This window comes from Zootoca vivipara, chromosome 7 (assembly GCF_963506605.1).
Source record: "Zootoca vivipara chromosome 7, rZooViv1.1, whole genome shotgun sequence".
NCBI lineage: Eukaryota > Metazoa > Chordata > Lepidosauria > Squamata > Lacertidae > Zootoca > Zootoca vivipara.
The window spans coordinates 87031094-87052495 of record NC_083282.1 but is presented as its reverse complement, the minus strand read 5'-3'; the positions used below and the strand labels follow the sequence as shown (position 1 = coordinate 87052495).

Below are 21402 nucleotides of genomic sequence, written 5' to 3'. Positions count from 1 at the left end.
AAAAGCTGGAATCATTGGATCAAGTTCATCAGTTTTGTTTAATCAAACTAAATAACTTTAAACTGGAGTCTGAATCAGTGTGAAGTTAATTGTTACTGTTTTGAATTGTCTTCCTTAGGGGGTCGTGCAAACCCCTGTTTTGAAAAATGCTTTTTATAGGGCAGGGTAAAAGGCACTGGACCCAAATGGGGGGGGGGGGCGACAAAGTTTGGGAGCCACAGTTTTAAACGCTCAGTCCCATAGGAACCAACTCCTAGGGGCCGAGCGGGTTTTTGTCACCCCTATAAAATATTTGAGGAGACCGCTCCCCAAGTTAATGGGCATTGTCAGTTAAATGGTGTGCGTGCCCCTCGTCATGTGATCAATTTGCGGGGCGGGGCTTACCTGCCTCTTCCCTCAGTATTTTATTAAAGTTGACACCCTGCTCAACCCTGTTAAAAACAGATTCGGGATTGAGAGACTCAATCTCTGAAATGTTTCCATTTTGCGGGCAGAGAGGGGCATCTGAGAAGGAGTGATGTGCGCAAAGTCCTGGGTTCTCCGGGTCCATGAAAAAGACAGGATTCGAACCCAGGTCTCCTCCTAATGCCGGGCCTGTTTGCCTTTGAGGCGGCAGTTTGATTCGGCCCCTTCCTCGCCGCCGGCAAGCAGCCCCGGATTCTGTGGAAAGCCACCGATTCCGATTCTCAACCCCTGCTAAGGACGCCACGTGTCTTTGTTAGGGCGACAGGTCCACAAATCAAAAGCGAAACGTGTGGGGAGGGGATGGATTAGGCGTGGGGCGTCTAAAGGGCGCCGCTCTGTCTGTCGCAGGGTCCTGGAAGAAAACTTACCTGGACAGCTCAACCCTCCTAAATCTACTCTCCCCTCCCCTCCCCTCAACCTTTGCATTCAGCCCAGCTGCGAATTATTAATACCCAGCGCTCGGAGTACTTCTGGCCGTGCGCTGGAAAACAATGCTAGGGTAATTACGGTCCTTTATCTGGTCATGCTTTTTGTAAGAGAAACAATATAAAGAGGAGGAAGAATGAACTATCCTACATTTGGATCCTGTACACATTTATTTATTTTCTTATCTCCGCACACACGCACTCAAAAAAATCTGTTTTATCCATGTTACCGCATATAATTGCGTCCTGGCAATGCATAGTACTGTTGTGTTTTGGCAATCCAAAGGAATTTCCCCCTTGCAAATAAAATGTGGTTTGGGGATTTGATTTCATTTCACTTCCAACAAGTGCTTGCAGGGGCTCGCTCCCTGGAATCATCTCACTTTCTGTGTCTTCCCAGAGACTATTGCTTCTGAGATCTGCTCCCGCCACCAGTTTGCTGTACAGTATTCTTAATGCTTCTGTTTAAATGCTTCCTCTTTATCTACACCCACGAAGTCTTATACTGCCAACTGTATTCAAGAGTGACTCGCAAGATTCTTCTGCAATACTGTACAGTGTAGACAAGCGAGGCTGTGCTTTTGAAGATCAGTGAATTTCTACTAGAGTAGAGACAGTCAAGATTGTTACTAGAAGAAGATCTCTGTACAGTGGAACCTCGATTTATGAACACCTCGGTTTAAGAATTTTCGGTTTACGAACGCCGCGGACCCATCTGGAATGGATTAATTTACTTTCCATTACTTTCAATGGGAACGTTCGCTTCAGTTTATGAACACTTCAGTTTACGAACAGACTTCCGGAACCAATTACACCCATGCTTCGGGTTAAGTACGCTTCAGGTTGAGTACTCCGCGGACCCGTCTGGAATGGATTAATCCACTTTCCATTACTTTCAATGGGAAAGTTCACTTCAGTTTATGAACGCTTCAGTTTAAGTACTCCGCGGACCGTCTGGAACAGATTAATCCACTTTCTATTACTTTCAATGGGAAAGTTCACTTCAATTTATGAACGCTTCAGTTTATGAACAGACTTCCTGAACCAATTGTGTTCATAAACCGAGGTACCACTGTACATCAAAAAGAAAAAGAAAAAAAACTTTGTCCCTCCAGAGGTTGCCGAACTACAACTTCCATCAGCCCCACCTAACAAAGTAAATGGCAAAGGATGATGGGAGCTGTAGTTGGAGGACCAACCATTGCCCACACCTGATATTGGATTGTTATATATGGTCTGAGGTGCAGCAAGGCAGTTCTTATAAAACGTTAGGGAAATGAATGGCAAGCAGGCGTTTTAATGTCCATTAAAAGCACAATAGCTAAAAATAGAACTTTAATGTCTAAGGCATTATACTGTAATCATATTTCCAATGTTCAAAGGAAGCATGTACTCATTTTACAGAAAAATGGCACCACCCCTGCAGTGACTAAAAGAATCCCAACATACTCAGAAGTAGAAAAAAATTATTTGAGAGGGTGGGGGGAAAATGAAGGAGGGGAACCCAGAAAAACTACCCAGTTGGAACTGGGCGTGCTCTGTGGTTGTGGAATGCTGTTAGCTCAGAAATGAGTCCCATTGAGTTCAGTGTAATTACAGTGTAAATGCAGCTTTCCCCATCACTGTGAAGGGAGAAGCTGTGCCCATTGCCCAACAGGCTGGGACCCATCTGTCTTGAGAGACAGTGGAGGAGTGCGCCTTTGGGGGTGAGGTCCAGCTGTTGGAAGGCTGCAGCACCTGCTTTGGCTGTAGGGAGAGACACGTTTTGTTGCAGCTGGGGCAGATGAAGGCGTCCGGTTGTGCTATAGTAGCCCTATCAGGAGAGCAAGCTGGCAAGCTTGGCTTGTTTTGAAGGAGAACATAAAAGACCCTGCTGAATCAGGCCAATGGCCCATCCAGTCCAGACTCCAGCATCATCTTCTCATAATGGTCAACCAGATGCCTGGGGGGAACCCTCAAGTCAGGGCCGTCTCAAGCAGGTCGGGTGCCCTGGCGCTGAGGCGTGGAGATCACTCCGGCGTCCCCGCCCTCGCAGCGCAAAGCACAGCTTCCGCGAGTGACCCACCTGCCGCCCTGGCGCCCTGGCGCCCCGCGCCACCGGAACTACACCTACGGTAGAGCCGGGCCTGCCTCAAGTAGAACTCAAGCACAACAGAGTTCTCCCCTCCTGTGGTTTCCAGCAAACCACAGATAAGATAATCCAGAGATAAGGATACTTTCTGGTTTAGAGGAAAGGTGAGTCAGAGGCAACATGATAGAAGTGTATGAAATTATGCATGGTATAGAGAAAGTGGATAGAGGTTTCTGCCACCACACTTCTCATAGCACTGGGACTCGGGGACATCCAATGAAGCTGACGGCTGGAAGATTCAGGGCAGGCAGAGGAAAGTATTTATTCACATAGCACAAAGTGACACTATGGAATTCACTTCCACAAGTGGTAGTGATGGCCACCAACTTAGATGACTTTGAAGGAGGATAGGTCAATTCATGGTGGATAAGCGGCTTCTATCAATGATGACTATGTTCCAAGGAATCACAGATGGACAGAGCACTGCTGCACTCAATTGCTGCCTCTCAGAGGCCTCTGGTTGGCCGCTGTGAAAACAGAACGCTGGGATAGTGGGCCATTGCCCTGATCCAGTAGGTTCTTATGTTCTTATTTCTCTATTACTTTGTTCAATTTTTCTCCCACCTTTCCTCCTGAAGGGTCCAAGGGCAGCAGACAGAGTGATGATGAAACATTAAAACACAACAACTAAAAACAGTTTAAAACCATTCTGAAAAACAGCTAAAACAATTCTCAACTGGTGATCTAAGCGTTGCCAGGAACAATGTTCTTCAACCATCAAATGGCTAGGTAAACCATTATGTTTTAAAATATATCCTGAAAGTCAATAAAGAGGGAGGCAGATGCACCTCTCGAGGGAGGGCATTCCACAAAAGGAGAACCACCACCCAAAATGCCCTGTGGCGGGTTGCTGCCATCCAAGCAGCCCCCAATGTCAGCACCAGCAACAAGGCTTCACCATCTGATCCTAAGATCCAAGATAGTTGGTACTGGGCCAATACCTTATGACCTAGGAAGGCAATGAGATCTGAAATGACTAGAGGGCAGAGATCCTGATAATTGCTTTACCGGTACTAGCTTCTCTGCAGTCATGTCAAGCCAGAAAAGGTGAACTAAAGTTCCTCACCCACTCGCTCTGTTTTCTGACAAGCACCGGGTGCCTGGGTCATTTTTATTTTTCTGGAGATGACAAGGAAGGAGCTTGATTCTCCCCTCTTTCCATGGGAGTATTTAGGACTGAATCATAGTCACTGTCAATTCTTGCAGGCCTGATTCAATCCAATTGAAATAAAGGGAAGCTGTGCAACCAGAGTGTGGCTTTGCAGACAGAGGTAGGAATAAAGAGCCAACACATAAGAGATTGGCTGGAACTAGGGCTACATTTTATTAAGTCACAGGTTTTTACAGGAGGTGGCAGAGGCACAGGAAGCCATCTGAACTGTTTGGGATGAACAAGCCCCTGCCAGATTTATTTATCGAACAACATTTGCATACTGCTTAACTGTAAATAAATGAGGGTAATGAGAGTGGCTGGCATTCCCTTAAGCCCCACTCGTTCAGGAGAGTAGAGAAGCATCATGAGTTGAAAAAAAAGTTTAAGATAACCTCTTCTAAGAAAACATAGACTTTTCTTTTGGGGGTAATGGGATTATAGGTACCTAAACAATATAAAAACTTATTTATGTATATGACCACAGCAGCTCATATGATATTTGCCCAAAGATGGAATGAAGATAACGTCTTGACCAATAAAGGATGGCAGCAAAAACTATTGGAATATGCAGAAATGGTGAAACTTACAGGAAGAAATAAGAAATCAAGATGACCGAGTCTTTAATTCAGAGTGGAAATCATTTATTGAATATTTTTTAAAAAATATTGCAAACAGATACAATCATTAGCAGGATTAACCTAAAGGTGTGCAGTGAGATAAAACCAATTTTGAATATATGGGATAAGTAATAATTGGGCTTAAATAAGGAGATGCAGGAAAAATATTACAAATATAAACAACCACAGAAAGTGGGGAGGAAGGTCAAAATGGGGTGTTGAAATTTGATGTAAAACAATATTTTTTGGTCTGATGGAAAATGGAAAATGATGAGAAGGAGGGAGAGGGAGAAAGTGTGTGTGTGTGTGTGTGTGTGTGTGTGTGTGTGTGTGTGTGTGTGTAGGGAAGCCTGTCCAAGCTCCCCATTATTGGGGTTCCACATCTCCAGTCGAGTGGCTCAGGTTAGCCTCAGAGCTGCTTCATTTCCTGCCCACAGGTCCTACAGCCTTAAGCTGCAAACCTCAGAAAGTCTCCATCACCCTCATCCTGCCAAGTATGACCAATCCACCTTTTTCATAGCACTTCCTTCTAAGAGAGTCAGACTTGACCCCCCACCCCTCCCAGACTTGACCCCCTACCCCTCCTGCCACCCCCACCCCCACCCCAAGCCTCCTGCATCTTTCCCCTGCCCTGCCTGCAAAAGCCACCTCTGCCTGATGTCACAGTAGGGGCTTGGAAGCCTGTTTTCTTCTCAATTCCACCTAGAGCAGGGGTGGGGCAGCTTTCATTTTCCTGCCCTGGGCCAAATTCCCTTGAGAGTAATCTTTCAGGAGCCACTTGCTGGCAGACTAAGGCAAGTGGTGGGGCAGGGCTAGAGTCAAAAGTGCACTTCTCCTCTCTCATCCTGTCACTTAATCCTCTCTTTATGTGTATCAACATAAAAAGAGACAATGGCCCATCTAGTCCAATACCCTTTTCTCACAGCAGCCACCTTCTTTCCTGTCTCCCTCTCCCTCTCCACCTGTTTTTCTCTCTTTCTTCCACACCCTTCTCTCTCACACATTTTCTACCACACCCTTTCCTCTCTTTTCTTCTGTCCCTTTCCTGACACCCTTCTGGGCAAAGATTACTCTTGTCAGAGGTCTGGATTAATTCATTACAGAGGACTCCCCCCCCCCCCCCGCTGCAGCTTAAGTTGATGTCCCAATGGCAAGGTTACAAGGCAGGGGTGGGGAATTTGGCCTGATTTCGAGTCAGTGGGTAGAAAGCAAAGGGGGAGATGGAGGCAGCTGAGACTGTCCGGCCCCTGGGACTTAGTTTGCCTACCCATGGATTAAATTAATCGGTGCCTATCGGTACCATAACAAAATGCATTTTGAGCTGTAGACCTACAAAGCACCCTTAATCTGGATCGATAAATAAACAGTTATATAGCAATAGAATTAAAACTATCTTTATATAATCATAAAACTATATACAGTATAAATATAGTTTCATTCTAGTAATGTTTAATTGGTTTTTTTTAAAAAAAAGATAGGGTGTTTTTAGCTGTTCTCATTTGATCTGTAAGCTACCTTGAGTCCCTGTCAATGAAAAAGGGTGGGATATAAATAAATATAGGTAATCAAAACCATCATCCACTGAACTCAGTAGAATTTCCTTTGGAGTGAGGATCTTTGTTCCCCACTGAATGCCACCAGGACTGGGGGGGGGGATAATTCCACGTTCTGACGCAATATTAGTGAATCTAAAAGGGGAGGGGGGCATACCCCATCTCTAAGAAATCCCCGACATTGCATGCAGGAGCTGCAATTAATCTATCGTGCGCACTTACCTGGGAGTACATCCCACTGAGCAGTGGGAAACTGATCTTGGCTACACGTGCGTAGGATGGGGGCTGCTGCAAGACTAGGCGTCGCAGCGCAGGCAATTTTCTCCCCATTTTGCAGAGGGGGAAACTGACCAGAGACATTAGCAAATAAGCGATAAGGGCTGTCCCCTGCCCCCGGGACACCGTTGCCCCTTTATTTCTTTATGCAATCATTTATCCGTATGCATTGCAAGACATCCACCGCAGCTTCGTGTGTCTGTTACGTTGCTCTTATTATATTGAGAGACTGCGAGTTGCTTTTTCGTGCTTTGAAGTATTTTAAAAAAATGTTTTTTATGCTAGAGAACGAGGATTCTCCGGTTTGTGTGATCGACTTTTATTTTGGCTGAAAGTGAAAGATGCACCAGTCAGAGACTGAAAGGAAAGCTAGAGAATTTAAGGTTTCTGAGCCCAGGAATTTGTTCTGAGTTCCAGAACTAAGTCCTTCTGCGCAGTCCTGTTCCGTCCAAACGTCCATTTCAGCAGGGTCGTTTAGGTCAGGGAGAAGGGGTCGTTTTGCTGGGGGTCTTGCTAAATCCTTACGGTTCTGCTGCAAATTGTCCCGAGATCTACCTTCTGCCCACCGTCTTCTAAAAAGCAGATTATCAACCAGCAAAATAAGGCCAGAGATTCTTATTTCAAATAAAAGTAGCCAAGGACGATGCAATCGCAGTCCGTTTAATAATAAAACCATAATAAAGGGAGATGGAGATGTAGCTGGATGTTCATGCATGCTATTTACGCGGAAGTAGGACCCCCGTCGGCCTCCGATGGGGTTTACTCGGAAGCAAGTGAGCAGGGAAATGTAGTTCAAGAGATATTCAAACGCCCTTTATGACTCTCGCTTTCTTTTGTTTGACCATTTGTCTCTGAATGTTTTATTTCTGTGAGTGAACTTGATTGCAGGAAATTTATATATATATATATATATATATATATATATATATATATATATATATATATATATATATATAAATTCAGCAGAGAAGGGAGAGGAATTAGGAATAGTTAAGAGCTGAGGGAATTATAAATAATTTCCATAGACGAAAGATATGGACGGGAACTATCTTGGGATGCTATATGTTCACATCTCCACCGTAATACCTGTTCAGAGCGAGATTTCATCAAGGCAAAGAGTCTGGTTTTAGAAAATACAATAAGGTGTCTTCACCTTTCCTTCAATCTCCGTCTCAGGAAATCACTGCAAGCCTACGGTAAGCACGTCTACTCGGAAGTAAGTCCACCAAGTGCAATGCGATTTACTCCCAGGAAAGTACCGGTATGTCTAAGACTACAACAACCTAAACCCAGAGAGGTTAGGCTGTAGTTCGGTCAGTCACGCTGAACATCCTGGGAGTTCAGATCACGCTTCTCCACCGCAACCGTCTTTCAAGGCGGCTCCCAATTTTAATTTTTTTAAATAATCGACACCAAAACCCAGTGGGAAAATAAAGACTAAAACTAAGTTGTCCAAGGGACAACTGTCTCCAGCTACGTTACTGCTTGAGGCACGTCAACACAAAGGTGCTGGATGCGTTCAAAGACAAATTGATTTTGGGGGTGGGGGCAGCTTACATTTGCAAAAGTAATGCGACTTGGCCATCTCTTTTTCAGCCCTAAAAGCAGGGCTGTTATTTTTAACTGAGGACAAGGTAGCTGTGAGAAGCCACACCTGTTGGATTACTGCCTGACAGGCAACTGCTCATAGCAGAAAGCATTTGTTCGGGAGTGGGGAGGTGGGTACACGCTTGCTTTCCTCTTTATTCGCTTGTGTTAGCTGGATCGATGGTGCTAGAGACCTCGCTTTCCTTGGCGGCTGAGAGGTTCTCGGTTTCCTAATTTGTTCTGTAGCGGGAGAGGAGGTTCAACGAACATTCAGAATGTCAGGGCATCTTTCTGATTCGAAGTCACAAGCTAGTTAAACCGAAGTCACTTCGATTTTTAGATCATTAAGACCAACCTGGGGCTTTCAGTTTTAAGGCTCCTAACTCACTAGTTTAAAATAAGTCGGAGCCAGATGAAGAGGAGCTTCTTTGAACTTCGGAGGCCTAGGTGGAGTCTGCTTTGATAAATGACCCTCCACATCCGATGTAATACTGGTTTGAATCAGCTGGGCCCAGGAAAGAGAGCAGGGCTGCTCTGGAAAGAATCGCGTGTTTTCCTGATCCCCTTTTACGTAAGTCACATCCAATTCATTTTGTCCTTTAAGCAACTGAGCAGGGGGTAGTTATCTAGGTCTAGGATATCATTCGAGGGCATGCCGTGGAGAACAGAAGACGCCACCTCTAGTTCAGTGTTGTCTAAACTGGCTGGCAACGGCTCTCCAGGAAGAGGGTCTTTCCCAACTCTACCCGGAGATGCCGGACCCCGAACCTGGGACCTTCTGCAGAAACCAATTCTAGCGCAAGAGATTTGCAAATTAAGGTGGGTTCGGAAGTCCTAAGAAACTGGTATCGCCCTTAATGATCACTCTTAGCATTCCGTCTTTCCTGTAAAGAGTTGCCAGAGGGCAACAGGTGCTTGCGTTTAGACTACATAAAAGCAGGAACACTTATGAATCTAGGGCCTGCTCAGGGTACAACCAACAACCATTTTTCTGAGCCCCCCCCCTCCCGAAATTATTTGAAGCTTCGGTTCGGATTGAAATCCAGGAGGCTTTGATTGTCGTTTTTATAATGCAAATCAGAAATGAATAGGCTTCGGGTTTGATGCATCTACTTACCGGTACATTTTTACGCTAATCTCAAAATCGCCAGAGCCGGTAAATCTCACCTATCCGGATGTATTTGGAAACAGCGCAAAATCCAACCCAAGTATTCCAGCTAGCAGACTCAACTCTCTGGAAGTCAACAATCCAATCCTACCTCTGCGAGTTTGTTCTTTAATGGGGCTTACTCCTAAGTAAGTGTGGCGAACCCATTGAAACAACCTACTTCCAAGTAAACGTCGCTGGGAATGGGTTGTTGTGGCTGTAGGCTTACGCACGGTTATTTGGGGAGTAAACTCTATTTAAACTTAACAAGACTCGAGACTGCATACTACAGAATATGTAGAATAGGGCTAGAATCAGCAGTGGAAAAGCCTATTTCAGTCCGAAAGGAGAAGATTAACCGCTTAATGGAAATATATCAAGCTATATAGTGTCATATTAGCTTACGAGGATGTGGTTGGCTGCGCTGATTCGAAGCCCGGCCAAATCTGACAAATTCCTCGCTATCAGCCAGAAACCAGATTCGCTTTTTCATTTTCTTTTTTAAGGTCTTCCCCTCGAACTTTGACCTAGTAGCGCCATCAAGGATTTGGGGGAGGGGGCGAGATCGTTTTGAAACCACAGTATTTCTGCTTAACTCTGTTGTGCCCGAGACAGAAATATACTTTTTTTAAAAAAGTCACCCTGTCCTGGAGCTTGAGAATTCACGAGCTCTTTCGCGCACCCTCTTCTTTCCCTGACTTTTAACATCTAATGAGAAGAAGGAAGCGTTGCATCCTCTACTTCAAATTTCGGCTGGGGTCGGTTCCAGTTCCGCGTGGAATAAGCGAACAAACTCGCTCAATGAGGTTTCGGGACAGTTTCGTGAAACTGACAAGCTCGCCTTACAGCCCAGTGGCACAACTGCAAAACGGTCGGTCGGTTTTAATGCACCCTAAAATTTGCAAGTTCAGTGTGAGGGTTTTCTGCGGTGGGAGAAAGCTCGGTTTTCAGAGTTTGTCAGCTGGTGCGCCAGATCTTCTCTCCCTCCTCCCCCTTTTTATGAGTCTTCGAAAAAAGCCCCAGGGCAAGGATGGTCCCCTTTAGGGAGAAGAGAAGTGTTAATCAACCCTAGTGAATGCTACATATGAATAGGCTATGCAACAAATGTGATCCTAGACCTGGCTGGTCGGTATCCGAAGCAAACCTTTCTCCTTAAGCCAAAACTTCATGCCGCTTATAATTTTGAGTTGATTTCCTGGGTGAGAAAATCCTCCTTCATATATTATTACATACATTTTTTTTTAAGGTTTCGAATGAATGATAGCAAAGCAAGGCTGCTCTCTCACAGTTAAAGCCGGTTTAATTCGTGTCATTTTTAAGCGTGGGGGGGGGTGGCTTAGTTGCCTTAGAGAATTTGCAGAGATATAGATGTACAGATGCGTGTCAGTTTCAGAGAATTCAGACGGGAAGCGAATACGGAATAACTGGGATTTAATGATACGAAAAATTTAGAACCTAAGAAAGGATTTCAAAAGGGGGGGAGATGTCGGCACAATAGGGGTGAACGGTCAGAACAGAGAAAAGTAATGGGGGGGGAATGCTGAGAGATTGGGGAGAGAAAAAAACCCTTTAAAAGTCCCATTGATGTTAATAAGATTTCCCAGAAGTAATAAACGTAGCACGACTCTGCATTATTGACTCAGCTAGAAGTCCAAGGGATTTATTCCCACGCAAGGGTGTTTAAGGGTTATAGCCTTCAAATTCCGCCCTCTATCATGTAACCTCAGACATTTAAAAGCCAATTTCTCTCTCTATATATATGGAAGAACCCTGGGAACTATAGTTTACCCCCTCCCCAGAGCTACCATTCCGGGCACCCTGAACAAACCCTCTTTCCTGTATATTCACAAGCACGCACGACTTCCTCTGCCAGCCAGGGAGGCAGCTCTAAAAAGGAAATAATCGAGGGAGAAATCAAGAGGCCTTGGCACTGCAAGAGAATCCATACCCTGCTTAAAAAAAAAAAACCTTAAGTTACTTTCTGGCTTTGGGGCAGGGAAATCTCCCGAACTTTCCCCCCTCCTCCTTTTTAAATGGTCGCCACCCAACCCAACCTTGCCCTACATGCCTCTCTCCAGCTTGCCAGGAGGGGGGGCGGTCACGTGACGCGGCCCCCTCTCCCCGGCCGTAAAGGGGCCGAGCTGCAGATGAAGGGAATCACTTTAAGGCCGAGATTAGGCGAGAGAGGAGCTCGTCTCCAGGCGCGATAGGCGAGCCGGGTCCCCAGCAGCTATCAGCGCAGCGGATCAGAGATAAGAGGCGCAGCCGGAGCAGCGGCGACGCAGCAGAGCCGCGCTTCAAAGGGATGGGCAACTGAGCAAGACCCCGTTTTGCATTTTTTTTGACGGGGGGGGGGGAGAGAGATACTGGCATTAGACTCCCTTTACACACAACCCTTTTCCTTTTGCCTGGGATTTCCCCCCCCCCCTTTTGGATTTTTTTAAAAATTCTTTTACTTTGTTTCGAATCGTCTCAACTCAGAAGTTTGCCTGCTCCAGCGTAAGTATCTCTCTCTCTAAATTATCTCTCGTGCAAGCTGGGCTTATCTACCCAGATAATGCCACACTCGGAGAAGTGGGGAAAGGGAACGGCGGGGGAAGGGGGGGCTCTATTAGCTCTGCAAAAGCACACTATTGATAACCGTGTCTGTGATTTACGAGTTTCCTGATTAATCCCCCATTTTTTATCTTTTTTTTTTGTAAGGGTGGGGGAAACCCTGTTCAGATAATGTTTTCCTACAGTCAGAAGAACTGATAGGGAGAGGACGCCCTCCCCCCGTTTAACGAGAGGATTGGTTATATAGGATGGGCCTAGGAAACATTCTTCTTCCCCATTAGATCTTGCAAAGGATCTATCTCGCCGCCGCCGATCCCCTTTACTGAACTTGCTCTCCTTGGCTCCACCCGAATCCTAAAAGCAAATACGTTGGAGATTTTTACGTCCCATTTTAGCATTAATGGCTTTTTACTTCTTTAGAACTTTTGCATGTATCCGTGAAAAAAACAAAACCAACAACATGCCTAAAACATTGCAGTCTGATGATCTTGCAAATCCTATTCGAGTTTTAATTCGGAGTTAAGCGCAATTGGACTGACTTCGGAGTAAATCATGCTATCGCGAACCGCTTAATTCGGAGTTGGAATTCAGTGTGTTCAGTATGTGTGCTTTTTAATAAAAAGCTAAGCCGTCAGCAAGTAGCGCGCCGCTTCTTCCTCGGATATATATATTTTTTTGTTGTTGTTTAGTCGTTTAGTCGTGTCCGACTCTTCGTGACCCCATGGACCATAGCACGCCAGGCACTCCTGTCTTGCACTGCCTCCTGCAGTTTGGTCAAACTCATGTTCGTAGCTTCAAGAACACTGTCCAACCATCTTGTCCTCTGTCGTCCCCTTCTCCTAGTGCCCTCAATCTTTCCCAACATCAGGGTCTTTTCCAAGGATTCTTCTCTTCTCATGAGGTGGCCAAAGTATTGGAGCCTCAGCTTCACGATCTGTCCTTCCAGGATATTTTTTTTTTTACTTCCTAGTAAACATGGAGCCAAGCTATGCTTTACTCGGAAGTAAGTTCTTCTGAAATCAGTGGGATTCTAATCCTCGAAAGATGTATGGGGAACTCTTGTTTCCGCAAGGAAAGCTGCGTAGAGTAGCGAAATTGGTTACCGATCCTAAAGCTCGTTGGAAATAAACTCCAGTCTGTTCTAGAGATCCTCTGAAAGCGAGGTTGGCACACTGCAAATCCCATTTAATTTCAGCGACAGCCTTTACTTCCGAGTGAATGGGACCGCGGCCGAGATCGCAGCCACAGAGTAAAGTTGACCAGCTTCCTGAGACCAGAAGCTTACTTTGGAGTAAAATGTTACAGGTGTAGGTTTAAGTCGGCCTTCGGAAGTAACGCGTCCTGCTTTGGTTCCTGTGTTTCAGGAGCCAAAACCCGCTAACGACGTCAGAAAGATTGCTGCTATTTTGTATTGCATAAAATTGTTTTAGTGAAATTAAAACACTGATGCCCTCCAACTGCAATGTTAATTTGCAGGGCATCAGGGGCTTCCTAGATATTTTTTGAATATGTGATGGATCAGAGATCTGGATTTCCTACTGAACTCTTCAAAAGGATTACTACTATTTTCATTTCATGCATTTTTTTCTATTTTCTTTCTTTCTTTCTTTTTACAAGAGCTGAGTTATTTTGCTTCCGTGTAAACATTCAGAGGGCTGTACTTATTCTGCGTTTCTTCACCTCCTCACCCTTTCAGCTACTTTATTTCTTTATTTACTTTTTGAAACTTTAAAAAGAACCATAGGTTAAGCACCCATTTCCAAGGTCACTCAAGTAGCTTTTTGGCTGAGTGGAATTTGAACACAGTCCACCCTTACCTCGGGCAATTCCTAGTCCAGCACTCTTAATTCATCGCCAGCTCTCTAAAGTGTTCGAGCAGAGTGTTGCTTTTATATGTGGGATGAGGTTTTGGGGTTGCTTTAGAAGTCTATATTTTAATGCCACCTTCTAGGGGAAGTGGATTTAGTGCTTTTGGTTCCCCCCCCCCCTAAATTTTCATTAGGGTGGCAAGTGGCTATTGGATAGTAGTGTATTTTGGGGGAGAGCTTTCACAGATCCGAATTATCCAAACCATTATGGGCAGGGGGAGAGAGGATAAATAATTCAAGAGTGTTCCAAGAACTATGAACCCCTAGATTGGGGTTTCCTTCCAAAGTTCTGGGTCCAATCCTTTGCAAAAATGGCTCACCAAATTAGGCACGACTTATTTCCTTGTAAATGGCATGGAACACAGACTGCAGTTCAAGCAAATGGAGGGCAACTAATTGAATTTAGGCCCGGCTTCTGAGTAGACTGGCATAGAAATCATAACCCAAGAAAATCCTTAATAAAAACAATTAAAAATAAAAAAATCTGCAAATAGTATTAGCAGCAGTAGTATTACTAATATTTCTTTTTTAAATGCAATTTGTTACTACATCTATGATGGCATACTTTGACGCCAGTTTATAACCCCTTTGAGGACAAAAATTCTACATCCACTTACCTGGAACCTGGTTCTTTTCAAAGAAGTGGGACTTATTTACACGTGTATGTGATGATTAGGACAAAATCTACTGTGGATACTGGGAGCACGCAGGATTAATAGTTAGTACTTAGCCCAATTCCAAACTCAGTTAAGAACGACTGTGTTGCAGTGTGTTCTGTTAAGCTGCTAGCCTTCTGTCTAAATATTATAGGCTGAGCTTTTGGATGTAGTTCAGTGCACAGAAAGTATCCTATTTCTGGCTGGCATTTATATTGGTGCAGTGCATTCACCACAACCGGGCAATGTGGTTCTAAACGGGCTTCATTATCCATCAGGGCCGATGAAACTCAACCCTGACAGCGCTTTTGGGACCGGGGTGTAAATGAACTTGGAGCCTGGGGCATCAGTTAACACACAATCCACTTGCCTAATAAGGACAGCCAAATGAGGCCAAAAGTCTGTTCTGTGTTTGACCGTGGCCAGCTGGATGGTCCTTGTCTTGATGTCTCTCCTTGTTCCTTCCTGGAACCTGGCCTTCCAATAGCAACTTCTTCTGAATGGATTCCTGGTGTCCCTCAAGCACTCATTGCATTTTAGTTTTATATATATATTTCCCCAAAGTTGGTGGCCATCACAACATCTTCTGGGTGTGAATGCCACATGTTATTTGTGTGCCAAGTATTTCTCTTTCTTATTCTGAAGCTTTCAATCTTGTGTGTATATATATAAGGGGCTGTAATCCTTTGCATTCCTAACAGATGGTAAACTGAGCTCCTTTGGGAGGAGTTATAAAAATTAATTAATTATCATTAATAGTAACTACACACACACACCCAAGAGCACCACTGCTTACACTTAATAATTTTAATTGGGCACATTTCATGCAAATGTGTTCTCCATACTCACCAGAAGTATTTGTAAGAGATTAGCTTTTCAGCTAGGTGGCAAGGAGGAACCTTATCTGGATGACGCCCTTGGTTAATTCATAATAGATGGATCAATTCACTCGTAGCTGAAGAGGATATTCCATCTGGTTAACAGTGTCATTCTTGAGCCTCAAATGGGTTCCATGTGACTTTTTGTTCATAAATTATATTTCTGCCTCCGCAAAACAAAATCACTTGAAGTCGGAAGGCTGTTACGCTTCAATTCACAACTTCTGAATATAGCGAATGGCATAGGAAGTGGATCCCCTGTGCTCGAAAGTTTATGTCACAGTAAATTTGTTAGCCTTTAAGATGCCACAAGACTCTCCAATGCATCTGCTTGTAGTAGCTGCAACTCAGTAATATTTCGTTTACCAGTCACTTCCTATGGAGCATCTCAAAGTGGATCCAGCTACTACTTCTAGAGTAATCCAACTGCTGTGGCACTTGGGTCCTGCTTTTGGGCTTTCCATAGGCATCTGGTTGGCCACTGTGAGAACAGGATGTTGGACGATAAGGGCCAGTGGCCTGGATCCAGGAGGCTGTTCTTACAAAGGTGATAGGACTACTTCAAAATGAGTAGGCTTGAGCTCACTGCCACTTGCTCCCTGTGTAAGGCCCTGTCGGGAAGTGTGCTTGGAGGCTGCAATGCACACTTGCTAGGGGATAAGCACCACTGACAAGGGTGGATCTCAATTCCATGTAGCCTCGCAAAAGAATTTGCTGTTAGGGTACAAACAATGCATTCTTGTATTGTTTTCAAAATACTTTTTTAAAAATAGCCAATTGTTCCATTTCTCTTTGCATCTGTCAGACCTCAGATGCAGGCTGTAATCCTCAACTCATTCATTGCAACATTACCCAATGGGGCTCAGTGGGATTGTGCTGGGTAGGCATAAATAAATTGAAGTCACCATCATGTTGATTATACACTGGGGGTGTGTAATATAGGGATAACTGGAATCTACATGAGTTTGATTTTAGTGGCTTGTGAGCTGCACCAGATCTGAGGATGCAATCCTTTGCAGGCTTTCTTGGGAGCAAGCCTTTTGGAACTCTGTGGGCCTTACTTCCAAATATACATGAATGGGGGGGGGCATCAGTGAGGTGCAAATGTCTCTCCTCTGGCTTCTGATTGCAAAAAGTGCTTCAACCACTTCAGAACTGGCTGGCTGGTGTCCAGCACAGAGTTCTCCATCTCTTTGCCCTTAGCAATAAAGCTCTCTAGGTGACCTAAGCCTCTCACCCTCTGAACCTAACCTACCTCACAGGGGTATTGTAAAGACCTTATCTTTCCCCTTAATTATATAGCTTATATTTTCTTAACTTTATGCTGCCCTTGCTGAACACTGAAGTTGTACATTTCATAATTTAAAAATGGCAACAGCAATGGGGTACCTGCATGTTTGCTACCCTGACCTAGTAAGAGAACAGGCAAAATAAAATAAAATAAAAATGACAATAGGCTAGGATATGTAAATGCCTCTTTATTTTTACCAGCCCTTTTCAAGTCATTGATACAAAAAAATTAATCTCCAGTTAAGTAAGTTTTTTTAGGAGACGTTTTACTCCAAATTTCAAATGCTGTGAGCTCCAGTTTTCCTTTCCCACCTTTGCTGTGATGTTCAAACCACTCTTGCTAAGTTTTCTTGGGCAGGGATGGAAGCTACAGGAAGCAAAATTGATACGCTTGATTAGAGAAAAATCATTCTTCACATTTACTAATAATAATAATAATTAGAGAACCCATTTTGGACTTCTTATGTGCAAAGGAAAATGAATGAATTTGAGACATTTGGGTCTGAAGATTGGGTAAATATTGCTTAGCAGATAGTAGAACAGCTGGATGTTACCCTAGAGTGAATGTTTTGAATAATTTATTTTATGTAACTGACAGATGAGCAAAAGAAGCAACTTGTCATTTGCCAGAAGGAGCCAAGATACAGGACTCAAAAGCATCTCCTTATTTATCCTCTTCCCTGTTTTCCAGGTGCCTGAAAGCTGCTTCAGTTGTAGCTGTGTGGGAGGATTAGCCAAGTTCTTCATGTCAAACCTCCGGCCCTTGCCGTCCAACTGCCTTGTTTGTGCCCCACCAGCTGTGCTGCTCCTGCCTTGAAGGATACAAAATGTACCAGAGCTTAACTCTTGCCCCCAACCCTGGCCAATCGGCATACTCCCATGACTCCAGCAACTTCCTGCACTCGCCAGCCAGCCCTGCCGTCTACGTTCCCACCAGCCGGATGCCTTCCATGCTCCAGAGCCTGCCTTACCTGCAGAGCTGTGAACCTGCCCACCAGGGCCACCCCCTGAGCAGCCACCCAGGATGGGCGCAGCCGGCCAGCGCCGAGGCCTCGCACTTCAATGCCAGCAGCCCTCACGCACCGCCGGGGTTCTCCTACTCCCACAGCCCCCCTGGCGGTAGTGGTGCCGGACGAGAAGCAGGCTACCAGAGCCCCTTGTTGCTGGGCACCGGGGGACGCGACCAGTATGGCAATTCACTGGTGCGCTCGGTCAACGGGTCCTACTCCAGCCCTTATCCCGGGGCTTACGTCAGCTCTGCGGAGATGCCGCCATCTTGGACTGCAGGGCACTTCGAGAGCAGCGTCTTGCACAGCCTTCAGACGCGACAGGGGGGCTTGCCTGGCCGGAGACCCACATTTGGTATGTAGCATATCTCCCACTACGGTAATAGAATTGTGGACTTGGAAGAGACTCATGGGCATAGCTAGGGGGCAAGGGGAACAGCTGGGCCCCTAAATCAAGTAAATAAGTAAAGATACTTAACTAAAAGTAGAAGTTATAGAAAAAAACATGACAGGTTTTTCTGAGCACTTGGGGTCAAAAGAAAGTAATTTAAAACAATGGTTGTTGAGACATTTCATTCCGAATCTGCTGGACAGAGCCAGACAGAGGATGTTAACAGGTGGGTGTCCTCCCCCCCCCAACAACATAAATCCTGGCTATACCCATGAAGAGACCCAGTCCAACTCTCAGAAGCCATTGGTTCTCTGCTATTGAGCGCCTTTTGATTCTGGGTGGGACACTTTTTTAAGACCTGAGGGCATTCTGATGGAGGCTTTATCACTAATTTATTTTGTCCAGACATCATCATTAAAACAGTAGTTTAAAAAGCACCATGAAAGTCTGCAAAACCTGTCAATGAATGTTAAAGAAGTGTGCGGTCTATGGCCCGGTTCACACATAGCATGAAGCTGAATGGTGGCATAATAACATGAATGAGGAAACACACAGGCTCCCAGAGTTGTTTTGCTTCTCCTCGGGCTCTTCTGCTTCTGCCTTGCACTGACTGAAGCCATGGTTTGGCTCAGCGCATCATCCAATCCCAGGGTTGTGGTTTACCTCACTTCTGATAAACCATGAGCTGTAACCCAAATCTGTCTTTATGGTTTGTCTGGGAGTGTTAAACCACAAGCTTGGGTTTGGGCAACATGCAGCTAAGCCAAACCATGGTTTTGCTTGATGCAGCAGCAGAATGACTGGAAGATCAAAACAGCCACTGTCTCCTCTCCAGAAGCCTGCATGTTTGCTTGTTCATGCTAAGCCATGGCTTGACCTGGCATTCTATGCAAACAAGGACTATGTTGAGTGTTTGACCTACAATCTGTCTCTGGTCTTAATTTGTCATATGCAAACCCACCCCAGTTCCAGAACCTGGAAAATTCTGTAAATCCACTTTGAGTCAAAAAGTGCATGTAGTCAAAGGCAGGGATGGGGAAGCTATGGTCCTCTAGAACTTTTCGGACTCAAACTCCCATCAGCCCCAGCCAGCATGGCCAGAGGGTGAGGGATGATGGGAGCTGGAGTCCAGCAACATCCAGAGGGACAAAAATTCACCACCCATGGCCTAAGGGTGCTTTAAGGCTGTACTGAAACCAGTAGCTAGTTGATTCGTAATTGGTTCTCCTCTAAGGTCCGCTGGAAATTATAGGTGTGTGAAAGGGGGATTATGTAAGAAGAAGCTGCTTCCAAGATGTGTCTGAGTGACATTGGCTATGATGGCTACCCTTGGCTCATCTGGAAAGCCCACCACAAGGCAAGAAGGCATTTGAGTCAACACTGTTGAAAACGGAAAGCTGAACCAGATTGATGGCTCTCTTGGTGTCCTTAAACTGGTTTGAAATTGGCTGGAAAGTTTGTCCTGGATTTTTTGTTTTGTTTTATGTGGGTGCATACATAACTACATCATTCATTTTAAAAATACTAAGTCTCCTTTTATAGAATAATCTGCTAGAGGTAGTGTTGTAAATGGGGGGGCACTGGAGAGAGGGATGAGATGTAGCAACTATGGAATATTAGAAGAATGAAAACTTTGGCCAAGACAAATCGTCCCCACACCCTAGCATTCAAGAATCTCCAGCAAATGCTGCCTTGGCTTGGAAATGGTAAGAACTATTTCTGGGGTTCTGTGTGCATGGGACATGGCTTTGGAAGTCAAATTCTGTACTTGGTGTGGCTGCAGACAGGCAATATACAGGAACCCGTTGGTTTAGAAGATGTGCCTGATCAAATGTAGTTAGTGCTCAGATACAAAGGAGCTTGAGAAAAACACTAGGATATTTTTCATGCCCTATATGGGAAGGAGCAATGTAGATTGTTCCAGGCAATGAATTCATCTGCTTGTCTCTCAGTAAGCGCTTGTGTGCTGGATATGTTTCGGTTGGCAGTAGCTTTCAATATATTCGTAAACCTATGTGCATTTTGCTCAGTGTGCAATTGCTCTGTGATGTTACATTTGTTATGCTGTTTCCTAGGCAAAGTGCCTTTCTATGAGGTGGGTGGGTGGGTGGTGTTAATGTATAAAACTGCCTCCAAGAGGGAGAAAAGGCTTTGATGGCAATGCTCTGTATTGTCGCACTACATTGCATCAAATATTCACAGCACTTCAGAAATATTTCTACGAATGCAGATAGCAATGGGGCTGACATGAGACTGAAAGTGCAGGATCTAGCCCAGTGGTGTGCAGTCAAGTGGACTATGGGGACTAGACTAGTCCTCTAAATGTTCCTGGTAAATTAAAGTATCAAAGCCTGGTGCCTCCTTCCCAAAGCCTGGGAAGATTCTGCCTGGCTCAGGGAGGGAGGCATGATGCTCCAACAGGATCCAAGAGCTCTCCCTACACCTTCCTGGCTTTGGGAAGGAGGCAGGAGGGCTGCAGCATCTTGTCAGAGGCCTGGCGTGTGTGACTCCCCCCCCCATCGCCCCCCGCAAGCTGGTGCCCCTGGCCTAACTGTTCCCCTGCGAAAAGTTTCACTGCACACCACTGGTCTAGCCTGAAGCCACTGTTCATTTGGAAGCAAGCTGGCGCTGATTTGCATGCAGGGCACTTGTGCCTAAGTCTGCGTCTGAATTCATGACTTCGAAATATGAACTAGGGATGGAGTGTTCCCTGTGCCTCATCAGCATATTGCCCTTAGATCTTTACCCCCATCAAGAGCAGCGCAAATGGGAATGAATTCTGGGGTCAAATGCTCATCTATATGAAGCTTTGGCCTTGCTTTGCTTTGCACATGGATTTGGGTCTGTGTGGGTGTGTGAAAGTGTGCTCTATTTCTTTTGAATGAACAACTGCACTGCAGTGAGTTTTCAATCCATTACCATCAGTAGGGGATTTTTACCTACGTTTCAGAATGGAATGGGGAAGTCTTGATTTAGCAGGGGGACTAGCACTATGCTATCAGCTATTTTATATGCCATTGCAGCATATTTTAGGATAATAGCATATTGTCCCATTGGGCTGGGAGGCAATTGAGCTTTCTCCTGGGAATATTTTGGAAGGGTTGTAGTTGTAGTAACGTGGTGCTGGGTGAGGATTTTGACTTTCTGATAACATTTCTTGTTAGCTGTCACCTGTTAACATAAAAAAGAAAGAGGTGGCACTCTTCAAATGAAGGTCCTATTTTTAATCTGCAGTGCTGAAAACTTCCCCTCTTCTGTTCTTTGGACATTTGACTTAAAATCCAATTCCCTGAGATTTTATCTGTCACTTTTAAAAGAATCATTTCAAAACAGGGGTCTGAATTCCAGTTTTAAATTGGTGGGTGTTTCTACTGAATTGGATTAATGCTTAAAGTTAGAAGA

At 44.9% G+C, this 21402-nt stretch overlaps 1 protein-coding gene across 2 annotated transcripts in view; it reads left to right on the top strand.

The window, feature by feature from the left end:
• The window catches only part of GATA5 (GATA binding protein 5), a 47568-nt gene that overhangs the window by 5288 nt on the left and 20878 nt on the right, over positions 1–21402 (top strand). The window contains exons 1-2 of one of the 2 annotated variants that reach the window (XM_035122891.2): positions 7602–11853; positions 17294–17964. In XM_035122891.2, coding sequence (XP_034978782.1) covers positions 17430–17964 — 535 coding nt within the window. In that variant the 5' untranslated portion in view covers positions 7602–11853; positions 17294–17429. Of the gene's footprint in view, positions 1–7601; positions 11854–17293; positions 17965–21402 lie in introns of those variants that run through there. The other variant, XM_035122892.2, reaches the window with a different exon arrangement.